Here is a 21,455-nt window from a genome sequence, read left to right as displayed (position 1 = left end):
CCCCTGATTATGCCCCCATCACACCCCTAGTCACGCATACAATAAAGATTTCATAAGAAAAATATGTTGTTTTATAATTCAAACCACACTGGTCCTGTCTATTCTGGTTCATTTTCCTTCATATTAATATTTTGAAATTAGCAATATATCAATTTAAAGGATGGGAATAAGGTTTAGAGTCAATCGAACACATTTTTTAGTAGATATATATATTTATATAGAAAGAGGGACAAATGAGGAGGAAAGAGGGACAAATGAGGAGGAAAGAGGGACAGGGCTTCTAAAGAGGGACTGTCCCTCCAAAAGAGGGACACTTGGGAGCTATGCTTTTTGGTTAGCTGCCACACAATGGGGTTTGGATACCAAGAGTGGGCCCTATGGTAATTTTGCTGATGGGTCCCGTGGGTTGTTTCTGCTGCACCCCACCTCAAACTGACAATATTTCAACCATAAACACCGTCACCAGTGTGCTCCTCTGGATGGGAAGGCAGTGTGCTGCTGTTCTTTTACTGCTTACAATGATGCACATTTGAAACACTGGAGGGCTACATAAAATGGCAAGGAGGGCCGCATTTGGCACACAGGCTTTGTGTTTGACACCTGTGAGCTAACCAGAAAGATTTGAGGAACACCGAACAAAACATCCAACTCCAAGATTAGCCTCATAAAACAATTGGGAACCTCTCAGACTTAAAAGTAAGTATAATGTAGATGGGAGGAGCAGAGTGGGACAACCAACCAAACAATTGGGAAAAAAAAGAATGTATTAGTCTTTACTTGCCTTCAATAGCTACCTCTGCTTAACTAGGTCAAATATAATTTTGCATTCTTAAAACAACAGGTATTTGCGATAATTCAGCTGTAAGGGCCCGTTTCCACTATCGCGAATCCGCATGCGGGCAACGCATGCGGATTCGCACAGTCAGTACAAGTGGATGGGACTGTTTCCACTTGTGCGTTTCCCCGCACGTTTTTCTGTGCAGAAAAAATCTGCAGGGTAGGGGCCTCAGAATTCGCCTGCGTGTGGAATGCAGGCGAATCGCACGCAAAGTATTTAATAGGGAAATCGCATGCGTTTTCCCCATGCGTTTTTTGCCACGATTTCGCATGCGATTTCGCATAGGTACCCATGTTAATTCACACAGGCAGTGGCATGGTTAAAATCGCATACAGCCTTACCTATGCGAAATCGCATGCGAAATCGCGGCAAAAAACGCATGCGGAATCGCACCCGCATGCGATTTGCCTGCGGTGATTCGCAGGCGATTTCGTAACGCTATAGTGGAAACGGGCCCTAAGTGAGCAACTGTGATTTCCCATAATGCATCACTCTCAAATATTTCTTAATGCCCCTAAAGACAGGCTGCACAACCAGAACTGGTGGTGTATAGTGAGCCTTTATAGTTAATACATTTTACTGAGCCATATCAATCCAGGGTTGGCTCCACATCTCACTCCTCATTAGTCAATGGCTTCACTGACCATGACCAATAGAGAGGATCAGGACTGAGGTCAGTTCTCTTTGCCTGTTTATTTTAGTTTTCTTTTAAGGGGAGGGACCTTTATGGACCCAGTAAACATTTTGACATGCAGCTTTCTCTAAAGTTAAACTCTTCCTATACAGGGCGGCTCTACGCAGGGGCAAGAGGGGGCAGAGCCCCCTCAAATAAATACCTTGCCCATTCAAATTTCTGCTGCCGCAGCGCTGGCCGCTGCCACAAGACTCTGGCCACCATGCTATGTGCGGGAAGGCGCGGTCACTCGGCCGCATCATCTCACCCCCAGCCCTGCCCACCCACCAATGGTGAGGTCTGTTCCGCCCCCACTGCTCTGCCCACTCCAATCTCCCGCAGACTAAACTGACACTGCATAGGCGCCGAATACTTCCGGTTCTGCGTTCCACATGGACCGCGAGAACCGAAAGTAAGTAAAGGCGCTTGACTCCTGGCATCCCCGCTCCCTGCCCGCCTGGCTACCTTTACCCCTGCTCCCCGGCTGGCTACCTATACCTAGCAATTACACAAAACAGAAATAAGAGAACAATGCCCTTGCAAGCTTACAATCTAAAGAAATAGGAAGGAAATAAGTGTTAGACCAATGAGTAACCAAGCCATTTCTCTGTATATTCCTGTGTACGGGTTTGCAAGAGGCTTGGCCAGTGCCTCAAGGGAATGACTAAGGTTACATTGTATGCTTGCTAGGAAAGGTGTTAAAGGTGCTTTTCATGGTTTTGAACAGGGCTTGGGGTCTGGGGACACAGTGGTAAATCTGCATATTAGAGGTATTGGGATCTCAATGAATTTCCTGAAACCATACATATAGAGGTAGAGAGTAGGGGACCTAATTCCAAGTCATGAGGTACCCCAAAAGACAGAGGGTGTGGAGAGGAGCTGTAACTCAAATACAGTAACTAGCAGTGCTTGTAGCATCACAGAGCTACACTGACACACAGGCACTTCAGCAGCAGCAAAAGGTAGATGGAGTGAGGACTACAAGAAAAGATGATTTGGCCAGGTAAGTACCTATCTTTAATTATTATTATTATTTAGTATTTATATAGCGCCAATATTTTTCTCAGCACTTTACTGAGTATAGTCATGTAAGTAACTGTCCCTCAGAGCGGCTCACAATCTATTCCCTACCTTAGTCATATGTCCATCATAGTCTAGGGCCAATTTTTAGGGGGAATCCAATTAACTTATCTGTAAGTTTTTGGGGTGTGGGATGAAACAGGGGTGCCCCAGAAACAGAGAGAACATACAAAATCCATGCAGATACCACCCTGGCCGGGATTCGAAATACGGATCCATAACTGCAAGGTGAGAGTGCGATCCACTGTGCCACCAAGCTGCACAAGCGCGTGCGAGCGCGCGCGCACACACACGTAGACTTATTGCCGTGGACCTATAGGCGCCACAGAAAATACACTTAAAGGTCCACTTTAAGTTACAGTATATAATGTCATTTTAATGATGATTATAAATGCTGTATGAACTAAAGTGGAGTTAACCTTTACCTTTAAGGGTTCAAATATGTATGCACGTGCACCCGGCTTTGCACTGATATAAACGTCCATTTTGCATGAAGTGATTAAAGGACACCTGAAGTGAGAGGGATTTGGAGGCTGCTATATTTATTTCCTACTACACAGCAGCAGTTGCCTGGCGTCCTGCTGATCTTTCAGGCATCAGTAGGGTCTGAATCACACACCTGAAAATAGGAAATACATATGGCAGCCTTCATATTCCTCTCACTTCATGTGTCCTTTAAAAATGGTGTCTTAGTTTTGGATATTGTGTAACCTTCTTCATTCAAAACGAAAGAGATGTGATAAAGCAAACCTGGCATGAAAATCAACGGTTAAATAATTGTATCCATAATTCTAAAGGCCCGTTTCCTCTGTGTTCCACCATGGGTCTTGCGAGATGCAATGCCTGCACAGCTGTGATGCGAAACGCATTGGAGTCCCATCCAGATGTGCGATGCAAAAAAAAATGCTGCATGCCGCCTGTTTTCTTCCACGCATGTGAATGGGATGGCAGACAACTGACTTCAATAGACTACGTTTCCCTGTTCATATTTGCATGCGTGGAAATGCAGCGAATTTGAACTAGTAGAAACAAACCCTTAGGGTGCAGTCACACTACAGCAAAATCCCCATTATCCGGAACTCAGGAAACCGGAAAGCTCAACTAACCGGCATGCCTGAGGGGATAACGGGGACTGTAATGGACCACAGGCTTTACCCCACCTAGTGACCAGGCTATTTTTTACAAATTAGGCCACTGCAGCTTTAAGACCTCGCTGCAGGGCTGTACAACTCAGCACACAAGTGGTTCCCTCCCCCCTTCTTTACCCACAAACAGAGCTTTCTGTTGGTGGGCTCTGATCCCTGCCAGCATGTTTACTTACTTATTTTTTTTTATTTATTTGTATTTTTTTTCTATAAATAACCCTACTTTTTTTTATACTTGGACCTCCCTCCCCCCACCAGCCAATCACCGTGATCAGCTGTCGTAGGCATCAGCCTATGACAGCCGATCCCTCCTGAGCCTCCCAAGGGGACAGCTGTGTGACACGGCTGTCCCCAGTACAGCGCTGCCACAGATTGCAGCACTGTACAGTGTAAATAGATGGCGATTTCGCCCTCCTACAGTCTCCTAGTGGCAATCTCCCCTGGGAGACTGATGATAGAGCGGAGCTCCTGCAAAACCCCACCCCAGGACTTTATGCCAATTGGTGTTGAGCGGTCTTGGGGCTGCCGCTGCGTCCACGCTAGTTGGCGTGGAGCGTTAAGAGAGTTAAAGGGTTTGGGGGGGGGGGGGGGGGGGGGGGTTTGCAGCCCTTTAAATACTCATTGAGCCTCCAGCAACGTCTTGTAGCCTTCCTGAAGCTCCTAGGAGTTTTTCAGTGCCAAGCACGGCACCCAGTGTGTCACCTGACCCAACAGAAGTCAGGTGACACACCGGTCCGGGAGACGTACACAGAGGAAGCCAGAAAACCGCTAGAAGCTACAGGAAGGCTACAAGACATAGCTGGAGGCTCAGTCATTATTTTACGCTGCATGGGGGGGGGGGGGGTGTTGTGCTTTTTCATGTAGTGCGCAAGCAAATATATTTGGCAGCAGGTGATCCCCACTGGTGTAGGACTTTCCTGGAACCTCACATTCTTATTTTCGTACTTTTAAAGTGTACGCGAGCTTGGCTCGGGTACACAACATCAGATACTTACCTAAAGAGAAGGAAGCCTCAGGATCCTATTGAGGCTACCCTCCCTGTTGTGCCCCAGTACTTTCTGAATCTGATTTAGCCTTATGCCAACTGTCCTCCACTGATTATTATTAAAATGAATGTAAGATCTGATCATACCTCCATCCAAAATTACCCCCAAAAAGTTTGACTGAAATTAGGTGTCAGAAGACTGGAGGACTAGGACAATATAGGCTCTGTATGAGTGTCTGGCTATTTATCTGTAAATAAAATACATTGTAAGCACCATTTATAATACAGTATAATATAATACATAGAATACACTTCCACTTCTAACACAGCTACAGCAGCAGCAGCAGCAGCAGCAGCAGCAGCAGCAGCAGCAGCAGCAGCAGCAGCAGCAGCAGCAGCAGCAGCAGCAGCAGCAGCAGCAGCAGCAGCAGCAGCAGCAGCAGCAGCAGCAGCAGCAGCAGCAGCCAGCCAGCCATCCCACTACTAGTATATACTGAGCACACACACACACACACAGCCAGAAAGAACAGCTCGTTTCCTGATTGGCTGCCGTTCTGTGACGTGTTTTAGGTGAGTCGGCGGTTGCTAGGAGACATTTGGAAGCAGCAGGCCCAGAGAGAAGCCTGACAGGCAAGATGGAGGAGGAGGTGAAAGGTGTGGAAAAGAAGGAGGAGGAGGCCGGGCAGCGGACTGTACTGCTGACACTGGCTGCTGAGTTACTCAGGGAGCTGGGGTGAGTGTGTGACAATCCTGCACCGCAGTCCTCCTGTGTGTGAATGGTTGTGTAGTATGAGTGTGTGTGAGAGTGTAGTATGTATGTGTGTATACATGTCCTCCCACGCACTTGTTACTGTTTTAGACAGGAAGTTCCTTATTTCCCCAACCATATACCTCTGTCCTCAGGTCTTATGCATAGCTCTGTATACTTTTAGGGCTCGTTCACACTAGAGACGTTTTCAGCCTTTTTTCAAGCGTAGGCGATTTTTAAAATCGCCCACAAAATGCTTGTGCGATAAATCTCTGTGAGAAGGTTCATATCAGCGCGGTTCGTGCGCTGTATGTTCAGGAAAGCGGTGCCTGTACCATTTTTGGGGTGTTTTTGCTATAATGGAAGGTATAGGATTAGGAAGAGTGCTAAACGCTCACAAAACCGCTTTATACAGCGATTTGCGTTTGTTTGGTTTTTTTTAGAAGAAATACGTTGTATTCTATTCTGGGTCAAAGAGTTCACTTCCTGACATGCGTCAGGGAGCGAATGACAAAACTGCTCTGGAAAAGCGCATTTACCAGAAAGGCGTCGCACAGTGGAGCGTTGAGGAGGGGGGGGGGGGAGCGGGAAGCGCATAGAAACACAAAATGCTTGCGTTTGCGTCTTCGAATTTTAGGTGTGAATTAGGCTGCACGCTTCTTCAGATGTTTTTACTTTACAAGTAACCCCTAATCCATTCCAATACTTTTTATGAAGCCCTAACATCTGCTGTGGCACTATAAACACATTATATTAACAAATAATGTAGACATATTTGAATGGCATGCCTTGGAATAAGAAATGAATGAAATATATATATATATATATATATATATATATATATATATATATATATATATATATATATTTCAGCCACAACATTAAAACCAATGACAGGTGAAGATCATTTATTATCTTGTTACAGTGGCAAGTCTTAGTGTGGGCAATACCCATCAAACATGTTCCCGGAATGGAGACCTGAAAAATTTGCCCTAGTCTAGGGCTTCTTCTAGCCCCCTGTAGTCATTCTGGTCACTCTGTGTTGTTTAGTTGTCATCCCTGTATTACCTGTAGCCCTCGGAAAGCTGCTGTGAGCATTCTGCACTTGTGGACTATGAAGAAAAAGCTCTGAGTGGCACTCCCTGCATTGACATATGTGGAGACAGTGTGAGTGTCATGAAGGCTAAAAAGTTCTCACCAGGTCACCGACGTTCTCCTGAATCCCTTTTCTGATAGGACGTGTGCACAACGGATATGGTGAAGAAAGATATGCATACCATCAAACAGGAGAAGAAAGAAGCGGAACTCTGGGCACCTTCCGTCCAGATTCTTTATTTGCAGTGATATCAAAATAGATGGCTTGTCAATGGCACATCCATATTGTGGATCGTCAGGTGATGGTGAGGTGGGGGGGGGGTTGCCGGGCACCAGATGGGGCTTGCGACGGCCGTTTTGCGTCTCACTAGACGCTTGTTCACGCTGCGCTCCAAATGGATGTGCCATTGACAAGCCATCTATTTTGATATCACTGCAAATAAAGAATCTGGACGGAAGGTGCCCGGAGTTCCGCTTCTTTCTTCTCCTGTTTGATGGTAAGCATTCTGCACTTGCACAGTTCATAAAAATTGCAACTGCGCATGCGCCAAATGCTCCCAGCAACAGGAGCGAGATCGAGGAGACGCGCAGCCAAGGCTGCACATACACAGTGGCCAGTGTCTGGCTGAAATAGCAAGCTTTCCAAGGGCTACAGCTGCTGCAGGTATGAGAGTGGAACTATGGCAAAGAACCAAAACAACTACAGGGGTTCGAAGAAGCCCTAGGTAAAGTAAACTGGGGAAAATGTTTTACTTTAACATACCTTTTATATATGTTATGGACAGAACCTGAAATCTGGACACTTGGGGTTCTGACCGGTCAAAACGCGAAGTGGCCAGCTGATTTGGCCAATATGTGAAACAATCCTCCATTTTGGACTTTGGCCAGCCAGAACGCGTTGTAACTAAATGTAACCGGCCAAGTCCCGAAGCTCACCTCTCTGCAAGTTTCCCCGCTGTCCCCACTCAGTTCTCCCCGCGCTGTCAGTGTCCGCGCTGTCCCATGAGGGACAGGTCCCAGGCTTGCACCGCTGCCATGCACGCAAGGTACCTCCTCTTCCCGCTGTAAAAAAGCGCCGCCATCCAATTCCGCCTCCTCTCCCTGCGTCCTCACCCCAGGGCTTCTTTTCATGCTGCCAGTGCACACGGTTGTGGCTGCAGCTTCTTTCCACAGTGCTTTCCTGCATGATGGACCGAGGGCTGGCTGTAGCTGATTCCTCCACTGAATTCAGTGTTCATGTCCGGCTGATTCCCAGCAATTCACCGCTCCTCGCGGCCTTATGAAAAGTGGGCCTGAACTCTTGCAGGGGACAGAAGGAAAACCTATAGGAATGCACCCCGTATGTATTTAGAGAGTTTAGCCTGTTCATTCCCATTCATCTGTGTATAATCAGAAGTTGTAATTTGATCTCTGTCACCTGACCGCCACAGCAGAGCAGCTAAATTTGGAAGCACCGGATGTTAACCATATGTCTGCTTCCATGAAAGCAGTCAAATGTGCTTTATAACATATCACTAATAAATGTTCAGTGTGCTTTATTACGGAATGATGAAAAATGTCTGGTCTTTATAAATGCTTAATAATATGATTAAAATCTCCCTAGGGGCTTTTTCCACTGTGAGCGTTTGCGATGCTGAATCGCAAAATTGCAAACCGCTAGGGATTTTTAAATCTATAGGGTTTGCTAAATAACATAGGAATCGCGATAGGTATTTACCATTACCGCAATTCGATTTTTTCCAAAGTGTGATCGCGCCACGGAGCGATTTTTACTGCGATTTGTCCATGCAATGCATTGCATAGCAAAATTGCAATCGTGGAAAAAATGAGGGACTTGCTGAATCGCAATCGCTAGCTTTTAGCACAAGTGCTAGCGATTGCTAGTAGAAAAGGGCCCTAACTGCACAGCAATACAAACCTAATGCAGCATCTAACCATTCTGCATTTTTGGATGGGGGAGGTGCCTAATAATAATCACCAGATGATCTTGTTGTAATGTTCTGGGACAGACGTAGTGACATGTTGAATGCTGACAGGTAAGTAAGGATGGATTTCAGGAAGGCTTCAGTAAAGCCTATGTCACTTGTGTGATACCCTGCTCCAGGGCTGGGCCGAGGCAGGAGAGGCTCCAGCCTCAGGGTGCAGTGTAGGAGGAGAGCGTACAACTCACTCCCGCTATCATCCCCCTATTGTGTTGAAACACAGAGAAATAAGAAAAGGGGATACATGGCAGTGACTGCAAGCCAGATAACTAGGTGTTTGGGGGGCCTCTGGCGCCTCTAAAGGTGGGTACACACATCAGATAAAAGTCTTTGGAAAATGAAAGATCACAGACCAATTTTACCCCCTTCCATGTAGTATGAGAGCCATACCTACATTGAGCTGAACTCCCCATCAGATAAAAATCTTTGCAAGATGCTGCACATTATCAACACAAGGGTTATCCTACAAAAGAGGACTAAAATTTAACTTTTAATAGAAAAGGACTAAAAGCAAAAATTGGCTGCTAAGAAACAACCAAGGACTAAAAAAACACTGTTTGTGGTACTCTGATAAGTAACATAAGTAAAGAGGATTAACTCTCTAGACCACCAACATTGCAAGATGCTGCACACACGCAAAAGGTCAGTATCTGCAAAAGATCAGTTCCTGCAAAAGATCCGTTCCTGCAAAATGCATTCATAGTCTATATCTGCAGATCTCGTACACGCCTTGTTTAATGGACAATCATCTGCAGATCAAATCCACCAGGATGGATGTTCAGATCTGCAGATAATTGTCTGATCTGCAGATAAATGTCTGTTAAGCAAGGTGTGTATGAGATCTGTAGATATCATAGACTATGAATGCATTTTGCAGATACTGATCTTTCGCAGATACTGATCTTTTGCGTGTGTACAGCATCTTACAAAGATTTTCATCTGATAGGAAGTTCAGCTCAATAGACTAGACCAGGCATGGGCAAACTCGGCCCTCCAGCTGTAACGGAACTAAAAGTCCCACAATGCATTTGCCTTTATGAGTCATGACTGTGGCTGTCAGACTCCTGCAATGCATTGTGGGACTTGTAGTTCCTTAATAGCTGGAAGGCCAAGTTTGCCCATGCCTGGACTAGACTGTGTTGGTATGGCTCTCATACTACAAGGAAGGGGGTAAAATTGGTCTGTGATCTTTCATTTTCCAAAGACTTTTATCTGATGTTTGTACCCACCTTAAGTCTAATAGCAATCATTGTGTGACTGCTGGGGTGGGAGGTATAGGGGACCTTGTCCCGTCTCTGCCCTGCTCCGCAACAGAATCGCAAAATGTACACCCCTTTGCCAGAATATAATCACTAGCAATACAATGATGCCTTGCTCCATTTGTTGTCAAATGTTGCAGGTGTTCGGCCTTTAGTAGCAGAGCATTGCTCCATTGCTAATAACATTATGTTAGCAAAAAGAAATTCATCCAAGTGATTCTATGGCCTCGATTCACAAAGCGGTGATAACCCAGTTATCACGCCTAAAAGACTTTAGGCGTGATGACCTTTTCACCACTGAGTTATCACCGATTTTTCCTGCTCTTCGCGCGAAGTTACCGCGCGTACGCGCGTAAGAGCGCGCGCAAAGTCCCATAGGGCTTAATGGGAGCTTCGCGCGAAGCGTCGGGTGTTGCGCGCGCACTTACGCGCGGCAACTTCGCGCGAGTTTCTTCTTATCATGCCTAAAGTGACTTTAGGCGTGATAAGGGCCTTTTCACCATGGTGCTAACACTTTGCACCGCTTTGTGAATCGAGCCCTATGTGTGGAATTGCCCATATACCACAGGGGTGAGTTCAGGTTTTGCTTAAAGAGAACCTGTACTGAGTAAAAATATTTAAAATAAACACATGAGGTAAATTCAAATGAACATTACATAGTTACCTTGCCATCAGTTCCTCTCAGAAGCTCGCCATTTTCTTCTGACAATAATCCCTTCCAGTTCTGACAATATTTTGTCAGATCTGAAATATATCAGTTGCTGTCAGTTATAGCTAAGAGGAAAACTGATGTACCAGGTAATGTCCATGTTTCCCTATGGCTCAAGTGGGCGATGTTACAGTTTAACTGTGTGCTGACCAGAAAGCTGTTATGGGTAATGGCCATTTTCAAAACGGAGGACGGAAAATTCCCTTGATCACAGTGAGCAAACAGGACGCGGGACAGGAGAAAGACACTGAGGAGTAGACTACATGGAAGGTAAGTATGACTTGTGTATGCTTATTTTGACTTTTCATTTTCAGTTCAGGTTTTCTTTAAGCTGGCCATACACTACTTGACCATAGCGGCGAACGGATTGGGATTCTCCCGCGATCGACATTATAACCAATATTGCATGTGATGTCAGCCACCTTCTCCAAACATTGAATGTTGCCTTGGGTCAATCACGGGTATGTTCCCAGTATTAACGTGCTCCGGCAGTAAACAAATATTTAGCACAAATTGGTGTTCAAATGTCGAATTGGGCTAAATATAGTATAGTGTATGGCCAGCACTACTCTAGTTATTCATCTGTTTTGGGTAGCCTTATTGGCTGGTGAGGTGCAATAAAACAAAATCAGGGGACCCTATAACAAGCTATCCATTGGCCCTTGGCACACCTCCCCCCCCCCCCCCCCCCCTCCCTTCATACCCCACATTAATGCAGCACATTTTCCAACACTATATAGCTACCACTGCTACTACAAGAGAGAATTTATCAAAAGGGCAGTCAACAGGGAGAAACTGGGCCTTTTTTTCCACTTGGGCCACACAGCAGCTACTAATGCTCCAGGCAACAGCCTTAGGCCTTGTTCACAGTGGTGTGTTACGATAAGGGGGGAAACAGCTGCTTTCGTAATGTGGCTGAACTGCAATGCACCAGCAATGCGACGTTTACAGCGTGTCAGTAGCATAGCAGTATAACAGGTTGCGATTCAGTGAAACATACTTTTTCATTGAGTGTATGCTTCACTGTATGGGACACACCACGGCCATAACCTATTCAGTATGAGACCTTGGGCAAGACTCCCTAACACTGCTACTGCCTGTAGAGCTCGTCCTAGTGGCTGCAGCTCTGGCGCTTTGAGTCCGTCAGGAGAACAGCGCTAAATAAATGTTATTTATCTTGCGTTTTGTCATAACATGCGTTTTTTGTTCCGTTGTTATACAGGGAACACAGCTCCACATCCCACTGTGAACATGGCCTTAGGAATAGGCACTGTTTAAAGTGGAACTCTGGGCTTCTGTCAGAAAACTCAGCTTTGGCAGCGCATCCAAAAGCAGGCTGCATCTGAATGGCTTATCAGCAAGAAGGCATGCAGAGCCTCTTAAAAGCTTAAATGCACCCAATTGCATCCAAAACAGGTGCTACAATTTAGGCTAATGGAGCATGTTAGCTTCCAAAACAGTTTGCATGCAACACAATTTTGCACTAGACCTTTTCACCCCAGCAAGGTCATCCTATTGAGAACATCCTATTTGTTACTTCTTGCTGGATTGGATCACTAGCTGTGCATACCGTGCCTAAGTACCATACGCTTGCAAAGACCCCATCTCTTACTCGGGATAACGTTTATCTACCTTCCTCAGTGAAAGATGTTTGAATCTTGTGACACTATTAAAGGCCATGTAAATATGCATGAGCTGCACACTTTAGTATGCGTGCATCCTAATGAATTACAGCTTCCAGGCACAGCCCATAACCGCTATCAGCAGGGACTTTCTACATTGCAGTCACCTGTTTACCTGGTAATAACCTCTGTCCTATCAATGTAATAAGCACTACCGGTATGACTCAGCTCATAAAGTACACAGTGTTCCCTGGTGTACCAGCAGCAGAGTGGCACTGATCCACCCTCATAACAACATATACTGGCATAACAAACATTTCATTTGCTTTTAATTGTGCATGAAACCTTTGCACTGCCTAAATGTGCTCACATCACTATCTGTGAAATTTAAAGGGACACTTAAGTCAAAAAAAAAATAAGTTTTACTCACCTGGGGCTTCCAATAGCCCCCTGCAGCTGTCCGGTGCCCTCGCTGTCTCCCTCCGATCCTCCTGGCCCCGCTGGTGGCCACTTCCTGTTTCGGTGACAGGAGCTGACAGGCTGGGGACACGAGTGATTCTTCGCGTTCCTGGCCACAATAGCGCCATCTATGCTGCTATAGCATATATCATATACCATATAGCAGCATAGAGGGTGCTAATGTGTCTGGGAACGCGAATAATCACTCGCGTCCCCAGCCTGTCAGCTCCTGTCACCGAAACAGGAAGTGGCTGCCGGCGGGGCCAGGAGGATCGGAGGGAGATGGCGAGGGCACCGGACAGCTGCAGGGGGCTATTGGAAGCCCTAGGTAAGTAAAACTCATTTTTTTTGTTTGACTTAAGTGTCCCTTTAAAGCAAAACTGTAGTGAGAAGAATATGGAGGCTGCCATATTTATTTCCTCGTAAACAATACTAGTTGCCTGGCAGCCCTGCTGATCTGTTAGGCTGTAGTAGTGTCTGAATCACACCAGAAACAAGTATGCAGCTAATCTTGTCAGATCTGACAATAATGTCAGAAACATCTGATCTGCATATGCTTGCAGGATCTATGGCTATTAGGCCTCGTTCACATCAGGGCCGTTTCTGTGCGCTTTCCACAGCGCACTGCCCTGTGCGATCAGCAAGGTATTCATTTTTCCATGTAACTAAATGTAGCTGGTTCACATCTATGCGCTGCGCTGAGCAGCGTTACAGAAACGTAGGGTTGCATGCATTTCTGTGCGCTGAGCTGTAAAGCGCACAGCAATGCAAGTGAATGGGTCCGCTTTTTTTAGCGCATAGAAGTGCATGCGTTTTTTACCCCTAATTGGAGAAAAAAATACATTTACATACAAAAACAAATTTTTTTTTTTTTTTTGTTTCAAAGTTTTTATTGAAATTTTACATTTTAACAAGGGGAAGAAAAGACAGTGGTACATCACATAAACTGTAATAAACAGAACATGGTGACATTGTGTAATGGCAAACGATAGCACAATGGAAACCGATAAAACAGGAAATGCTTAAGGTGGCGTGGTGTGTACCCCAGAGGGCAATGCCCAGCTATCTGGGGTATGTCATACATTGCAAAAATAGGGAGACCCGGTGTAAGACCGGGACACATTGAGACCTCTTGGGGCTCGTCGTCCAGCGATAGACGAGCCACCTAGGAAAAAAGAGGTCGCAGATGATGGCACTGCAGATAAGTCAGGAAGAAGGATGGAAGGGGAAGGAGAGAAGATGAAAGAAGAAGAAGGAAGAAATAAAAGAGAACAAGAAGGAGAAAGAGGGTAATCTCGCCCTATAGCCTCCTCAGTAGAGAACTATCCATGGCTGAGTGTTCCAGTTGGATCCAGGGGTCCCATATGCGCTCAAATTTTTTAAGGGTATCTTTTAGGATGCTAGTTAATTTTTCATTGATCATGAAAAAATTTAGTCTAGATCTTACTTCGCTAATAGTAACCAATGGTTTCTTCCAATTAGCAGCAATAGACATAATGGCTGCTAAAAAGACGAAAGAGGCTAATTTATTTTGGGGCGTGGTCAGTGATTCCACTTTCTCCTGTAGAAGAGCCTGCCAAGGGTCCTTAGGGATGGTTTTGTGAAACATAGACGAGAGTAACCGGTAAACTTGGCACCAGAATCTAGTGAGCCGTGGGCAGGTCCACCATATGTGTAGCATGTCTCCCACAGTCCTGCAACCACGGAAGCAGAAGGGATTGGCTGAAGGAAACACTTTAGCTACTCTGGCGGGGACTAGGTACCACCGTGTCATCACCTTGTAAGCCGCTTCAACTGCGTGTAAATTGGAAGAACATCTGGGTATCCTACTCCAAATGCCCAGCCAATTTTCCCTTTCCTTTGTACCTGGGAGGTCTGTTTCCCATCTAGTGGTGTAGGCGTGAGTGATAGTGCGGGTAGGGCGGGTAAAAGAGGTATAGATTGTAGAGATGAGCCCCTTGGAGTCGGGCCGATGGAGGCAAATGTTTTCATATGGGGTGGCGTTGTATGGGGAATCTGTGTGTTGGATTAGAGATTGTATCCAATGTTTAATTTGCATGTAGCGGAAGAATTCCCTGGCAGGTGCCTGAAAATTCTCCTGTAGGGCGGGCCAGGAATAAACCCCCCTAGGGGTGAGAAAATGTGTGACTGTTTTGAGGCCCTTCTCGTCCCACCATCTAAAGGCTGCTGGATTTTCATAACCCGGGATGAACAGGGGATTATTAGTGAGTGGCAGTAGTGGGAGGTGGGAGGACATAAGGCTGGCCGAGTATCAGACTGAATCCCAGACCTGAAGGCTATGTTGCATGGGGGGGCTAAGGGAAGAAGGTCTCAATTTGTGAGGTAGCCAGAGAAGGGTGCCTGGGAGTTGGGGTGCGCTGTCGGGTATTTCGAGAAAGACCCATAGCGGGGTGTCCCGGGTTTGGAATACTCTAGTAAGTTGGGAAATGGTTGCTGCTCGGTAATAGGAGCTAATCTGTGGGACCCCAAGGCCGCCATCCAGTTTATGTGCAAAGAGGGTGGTTTTGTTGACTCTGGGGTGTTTACGGCCCCAAATAAAAGATTGTATTCTGCTCTGATGCGCAGGTAATGATTAGGTACTTTAATGGGAAGGGTGCGGAAGTAATAAAGAAGTTTGGGGAGAAAGGTCATCTTAATGGAGTTGATTCTGCCTAGCCAAGAAAGGGGAAGCGAGGACCAGGTGTCAACAAAAACAAAGTTTTATTGACAACTGCTGCTGCTACAGTAAGCAAAACGTGCTTTAAAGAAGCGCAGCGCAACGCATAGAAACGCGGACTAAAGCGCGCACAAGCGCATGCGTTTTTTACCATGCGCTTTAACACGTTTTTCAGCGCAGCAGATGTGAACGAGGCCTTAGAGGCAGAGGATCAGCAGGACAGCCAGACAACTGGTATTGCTTATAAGGAAATATGGCAGCCTCCATATGCCTCTCACTTCAGTTGTCCTTTAGGGTGATATACAGTATATTAGGGTAGGCTTTATCAGGATGTTTTTTTTTTTGGGGGGGGGGGGGGGAGAGGAGGGGGGCGGCGGCATCGGCCCTTATGTAAATTTTCGAGTTTCATTGTTAAAATCTTATAATGTACCAAGTGAAAGAGAAAATCTGTTGATGTGACTTTATTTTCTTCCTGTGTTATTTTCAAATACCAATAAATAGGAACAGTTGTGGCTTGAATTTCAAATCTATATTGTTTTCTCATTTATTGTTTTGTGGTGAGTAAGACTAGGGTGTGACTGAAGGTGTGGTTGGGAGATGTCTGGAAGGAGTCTTCCTGTTCAGTAAGGAGACCTTGGGCAAGACTCCCTAACACTGCTATTACCTATACAGCGTGCCCTAGTGGCTGCAGCTCTGGAGCTTTGAGTCTGCCAGGAGAAAAGCACAATGTAAATTTGTCGATTCCCTCTTATCTCCTAACTATTAACTGCTAGCCGACCGTGTGGCGCCGATGGGCGTGGCAGCCCCAGGACCGCCTAGCGCCGATCAGCGTAAAGTCCTGGGGCTGGCTTTTTCAGGAGGTCGCGCGCGCATCTCCGCTTGGTAGGCGGAGCTCCGCCCTGCCTTCAGCCTCCCAGTGGCGATAGCCGCTAGGAGACTGTTAGACGGCGAAACCGCCATTTAATTAGCTTGTACAACGCTGCGATCCACGGCAGCGCTGTACTCGGGACAGCCGTGTGACACGGTTGTCCCGTCCAGAGGCTCAGGGGTGATAAGCTGAAGCCTATAACAGCTGATCACAGGGATTGGCTGGCGGGGGGATGGGGGAGTATAACGTAAATAAATAAAAAAAATAAATAAAAAAACAAAAAACACATTTTTATTTAAAGAAATAAGCAAATAAATATTGATAAAACAAAAAACAGACACTGGGGTAGCGATTAGACCCCACCAACAGAAAGCTCTGTTGGTGGGGAGAAAAGGGGGGAGGGTATTACTTGTGTGCTGTGTTGTGCAGCCCTGCAGTGGCCCTTATTGTGAAAAATAGCCTGGTCTTTAGGGGGGTTTAACACTGCGGTCCTCAAGTGGTTAAAGAGGCACTGCAGTTACATGTAGTAGAGTGCAGTAAAGTATTCAGTATAGCCACTTTTACATCAGAAATGCCTGCTATATTTATATATTGCTGTATGTAGCCTTGCCCTCCCAATACTGCTTAGCCTAGGCTGAGGAACTCCAGTGAAAATAATGTAATAGAAAAAGTGCTTAATTTTTACAATAATTATGTATGAATGATTTAGTCAGTGTTTGCTTATTGTAAAATATTTTAAATCCCTGATTTACATTCTGCCATTTATTACATGGTGACATTTTTACTGTTGGCAGGTGATGTAGCAGCTGCATGCTTTTTTGGCAGTTGGAAACAGCTGTAAACAGCTATTTCTCTAATTGTCATCCGGGACAACCTGAGATCCGGCCCCGCCCAGGATCTGTGGAAACACAAATCCAAGAAGATTAAAAGCCCCCGCCCTCCCTCCATCCTCAGTTCATCTGTGTTTCCGCCACGGAAACACCTAGGAAGCAAAGCTCCCGTTTTTTGTTTTTCTATGGACTCACCGGAGGGTGAGTGTGATGTAGCAGGAGGTTTGGGCAGTTCTTAGCGGACAGCAGGAGGCAACGCGGACTGCAGACCTTCTGGAGCGGTGTTCGGCTTCCGCGTGGTGTATAGCCGTTACGCTGCGCCTCCTCCATCAGACGCCGGCTCTGCAAGGCGCATCCGAGCAGCTGATTAGACGCTGGGTGAGGTCAGACGTCGCGTGGCGTCTGACGTGGGCATGGAGGAGGATCTTTGGAGAGCCAGGAAGTAAAACAGCGTGCTCCTGGCGTCTCCGATCAGACCTGCAAGCGGCGGTGAGATGTCGCAGTCTCAGAGGGGAGAGCAGCCTCAGCAGCAGCGTGAAGCGGAGGCAGCGGGCTCTGCTCCCAGATCCTCTTCGCAGGTCCTGCCATCAGGGGCCAGTGGGGTAAGCCTCCAGTTGGAGGATACGTATTTTTCCTACTACCACATTTGGCATTTGAATGTATAGGATGGCATCTCAGTACCCTGTCTTTTGTTGTTTTGTATTTACAGACAAGATCTGAGCCTAAAACTACTACTACTACATCCAACCAGCCTAAATACAAGAGATGTAGCTTATGTAATAGTAAAATAGCCTTAGAAGCTCCAAGAAATTTATGTCAGGCTTGTATAGATGCTATTGTGGCCTCCCAGACTCCCAATATCCTAAAGGAAGTCATGGACACTGTTAACAAGAATATGCAGGAAACGTTAGAAAAATGTAAGGAGTCCCTTGTGCAGCCAATTAATGATTCTCTGCCGGGACCCTCTTCCGGTGCTCCTTCCTATCACTCCTTTTCTGATATTTTTGGAGCTGACGAGGAAGAGGAGGGAGAAGAGGAAGGGGAGGAAGTGTCAGTATCCCAGGAGGAGGGAGAGCAGCCTTAGTCAGGGGGTTCAGAAGGGGAGGATAGGATAAGAACTCCTAGATTTTTATTTTCCCCCGATGAATCTTCTGAGTTACTTAAGGCAGTATACACCACGGAACAGATCAAAGAATCGGTTCTGGAAATTACCCCTCAGGATCAGGTGTATCTTGGATTGGGTCAGTCCTCGGGCAGAGTTTTTCCTATCCACAAAACTTTACAGGATATTATCACTTCCCAGTGGCAAAGTCCTGAGAGGCCGCTGTTTATTCCCAAGTCAGCAAAGAGAAAGTATCCCTTTTCTCAGTCAGAAATGGACAGATGGACTAAATGTCCTAAACTAGACGCATCCCTGTCTCAATATTCTAAGGACTCGGATCTATCCTTTGAGGACGCAGGTGTCCTTAAGGATGTTATGGATAAGAAAATTGATGCGCTTCTCAAAAAAGCTTGGGAATCGGCTGCCTTTGGATTCATCCCAGGTATTTCAGCCACCTGCATATCCCGAAACCTTAGAATTTGGATGGATAATCTTATTGATCAGATTTCTAAGGGTGTTCCAATTAAGGATTATGCGGCTTCTTTGCCGGTGGTTCTTAAAGCCGTCGCTTTTTTAGCAGATGCGGTTACGGAACTGATTCGGGTGTCGGCGCGTACAACGCCTCTCGTTAACTCGGCTAGGAGGGCAGTGTGGCTGAAGACCTGGGAAGGGGACCAGACCTCAAAGAACAGATTATGTTCTATTCCTTTTGAGGGTAATCTCTTGTTTGGGTCTGGTCTGGAGGATGTGTTATCCCGTTCAGCAGAAAAAGGGAAGCAATTTCCTAACAAAAAGAAAAGTTTTAAGGGGAAAAGACCCTTTGTCCCCAAGAAACAGGACTCTAACCTTCCAAAAAATAGGAATGTGCAGAGGAAATGGTCCTTTCCCAGGGGGAAAGGTAAAAGGGGGTTCACACTCGGGAAGACGGAGCCCCCCAAGCCGAGTAAATGACGATTTACCAGTAGGAGGGAGGCTAATTTATTTTCGGACCGAATGGGAGAAGTTAGATCCCGATCCTTTTGTTTTTCAGATTATCAAGATAGGTTATCGTCTTCAGTTTTTAAGCCCCCCTCCACAAAGAAAATTTGTGAATCCTATTCCAAGAGACCCAGAAAAAGCCAGAGGTCTGGAGATAGAAATTCTGAAACTTTTAGAGAAAAAAGTTATAATTCCAGTACCCCAGGAAGAAGTATTCCAGGGTTACTATTCCCATGTCTTTCTAGTAAAGAAAGCGAATGGAGAATTCAGATTCATTCTGAATCTGAAGTCTCTCAACCCATTCCTGACATACAAGAGGTTCAGGATGGAAAGCATTTATTCGGTGAGAGCTCTATTACAGGGCATGGAATATTTTGTGTCAATAGATCTTTGCGACGCATATCTGCACATTCCCATTTTTTTCCAGCCATCAAAGATTTTTGAGGTTCGCAATCAGGTCTCATTGCCAGATTCGACATTTCCAATTTCAGGCCCTTCCCTTTGGGATAGCTTCGGCACCCCGAATATTCACAAAAGTATTAGCAGAGGTCATGAAGATTTTGAGATTGCAGGGAATAGCGACTGTCCCGTACCTGGACGATCTCCTGGTGTTTGCAGAAACAGAGGCTCTGACAAGAGCTCACAGAGATACAGTGATTTCTCTTTTATCCCAGGTGGGATGGATAATAAATTACGAGAAATCAGCCCTGAACCCAGTACAGGAGATTATGTTTTTGGGGTACAGGATAAATTCTATAGAGGAAGATCTACTTACCACCCGAGAAAATTGTAAAGATCCAAAGGGAAGTAGATCTGTTATGCAGTCAGCAGAGGAGTTCCCTCCGCCAGATCATGCGAGTTCTAGGGTTGTTCTCTGCATCCATCCCGGCAGTCACCTGGGCCCAACACCACGGCAGAGATCTCCAGTCTCTGCTTTTAGCGAATTGGGACGGGTCCAAACATTCCCTGGACTTACAGATATCTATCCCAGAGGAAGTGAGGTCCAGTCTGGTCTGGTGGTTGGACTCTCAGAATCTAACCAAAGGACGTCTTTGGAGACAGGAGGAACCAATAAATTTTTTTACAGACGCAAGCTCTTGGGGATGGGGCGCAACAGTATTGGGCCATCATGCTCAGGGGCATTGGACGCAGCAAATTGCAAAGAAATCATCCAACTTCAGAGAGTTACTGGCAGTGCAACAAGCACTTCTATCTTTTCTATCCCTGATAGAAGGAAAGCACGTGTTAATTTTTTCCGACAACATCACGACGGTGGCTTATCTTTCGAAACAGGGAGGCACGAGATCAGTCGAACTCATGCGCCTATGCTCGGAGACTCTAGACTGGATAGAACCTCGGATTCTATCTTTGTCTGCTATCCACATAAAGGGGACTCTCAACGTAGAGGCAGATTTTTTAAGTCGTCATCAGGTGAATCAGTCAGAATGGGAACTTCATCCGGAAGTTTTCCAGATGGTGACAGACAAATTCGGTATCCCAGAGGTAGACCTCTTTGCATCCCCAACGAATGCAAAGGCGGAACAATTTTTCTCCCTGCACAAGTGCCAGAGATCTCTGGGGTTGGACGCCCTCAGCCTCCCTTGGGACTTCAACCTTTCCTATGCATTTCCTCCAACAGTGCTGCTGCCTCAGGTGTTGGGGAAATTTCAAAGGGAGGGAGGGAACATGATCCTGATAGCTCCACTATGGCCAAAACGGCCATGGTATGCGACCCTGCGGAGGTGGTCGGTGGGTCCACCCTTTCTTCTGCCAGCTCGGCCGGATCTGCTAATCCAGGGCCCTCTCATCCACCCCAGGCCACAGTTATTCAAACTGGCCGCCTGGATCCTGAAAGGGTAATCTTGAGGAATAAGGGTCTTTCAGAGAAGGTAATTGACACTGTAATGAAATGTAGAAAGCCGGTAACTCAGAAGATATACCGAAAGGTTTGTAAAGTTTATCTAGCCTGGTGTGGAACTAGAACTAGAAATCAGAATCTGACTAGTTCAGTTTTAGAGTTTCTTCAGGAAGGGTCAGACATGAAGTTGTCACTTAGTATCCTTAAAGAGGAGCTGTTAGGTATAGGGTCTCAGAGAAAATAAACACATATATCAGTAGCTAAAGATTGGCTGTACTTACATTACATATGCATTTCACTGTCCACGTTTGGATTTCACAGAATTTGTATATAGTATATGCAGAGATAGATGCTCCTGACAGCTCATGGCAGGCTCCATGTTTGTGAAGCCAAATGTGTCGTCATGTCCTGCCTGCTTCTGATCACAGATAAGCTGGTTCTTGAACAACACGGTGTGCAGTGAATATTAATGAGCCATGTGGCTAGGAACAATAGCTGACTCCTGCAGTGAAACTCTGCCCCGAGATTTATCAGTGTTTCGCGATGG

At 46.0% G+C, this 21,455-nt stretch overlaps 1 protein-coding gene across 1 annotated transcript in view; it reads left to right on the top strand.

Moving 5' to 3' along the window:
• The first annotated feature begins 5,335 nt into the window (after positions 1–5,335).
• FAM98C (family with sequence similarity 98 member C) overlaps positions 5,336–21,455 on the top strand; it is a 41,785-nt gene continuing 25,665 nt past the window's right edge. The window contains exon 1 of the mRNA XM_068250566.1: positions 5,336–5,454. Within this exon, the coding sequence (XP_068106667.1) occupies positions 5,357–5,454 (98 nt within the window). The 5' untranslated portion in view covers positions 5,336–5,356. The remainder of the gene's footprint in view (positions 5,455–21,455) is intronic.

Source organism: Hyperolius riggenbachi, chromosome 8, assembly GCF_040937935.1.
Source record: "Hyperolius riggenbachi isolate aHypRig1 chromosome 8, aHypRig1.pri, whole genome shotgun sequence".
In the NCBI taxonomy this organism is placed as follows: domain Eukaryota; kingdom Metazoa; phylum Chordata; class Amphibia; order Anura; family Hyperoliidae; genus Hyperolius; species Hyperolius riggenbachi.
Note: the sequence above shows the minus strand (reverse complement) of the source record. Positions and strands in the feature narration are given on the sequence as shown.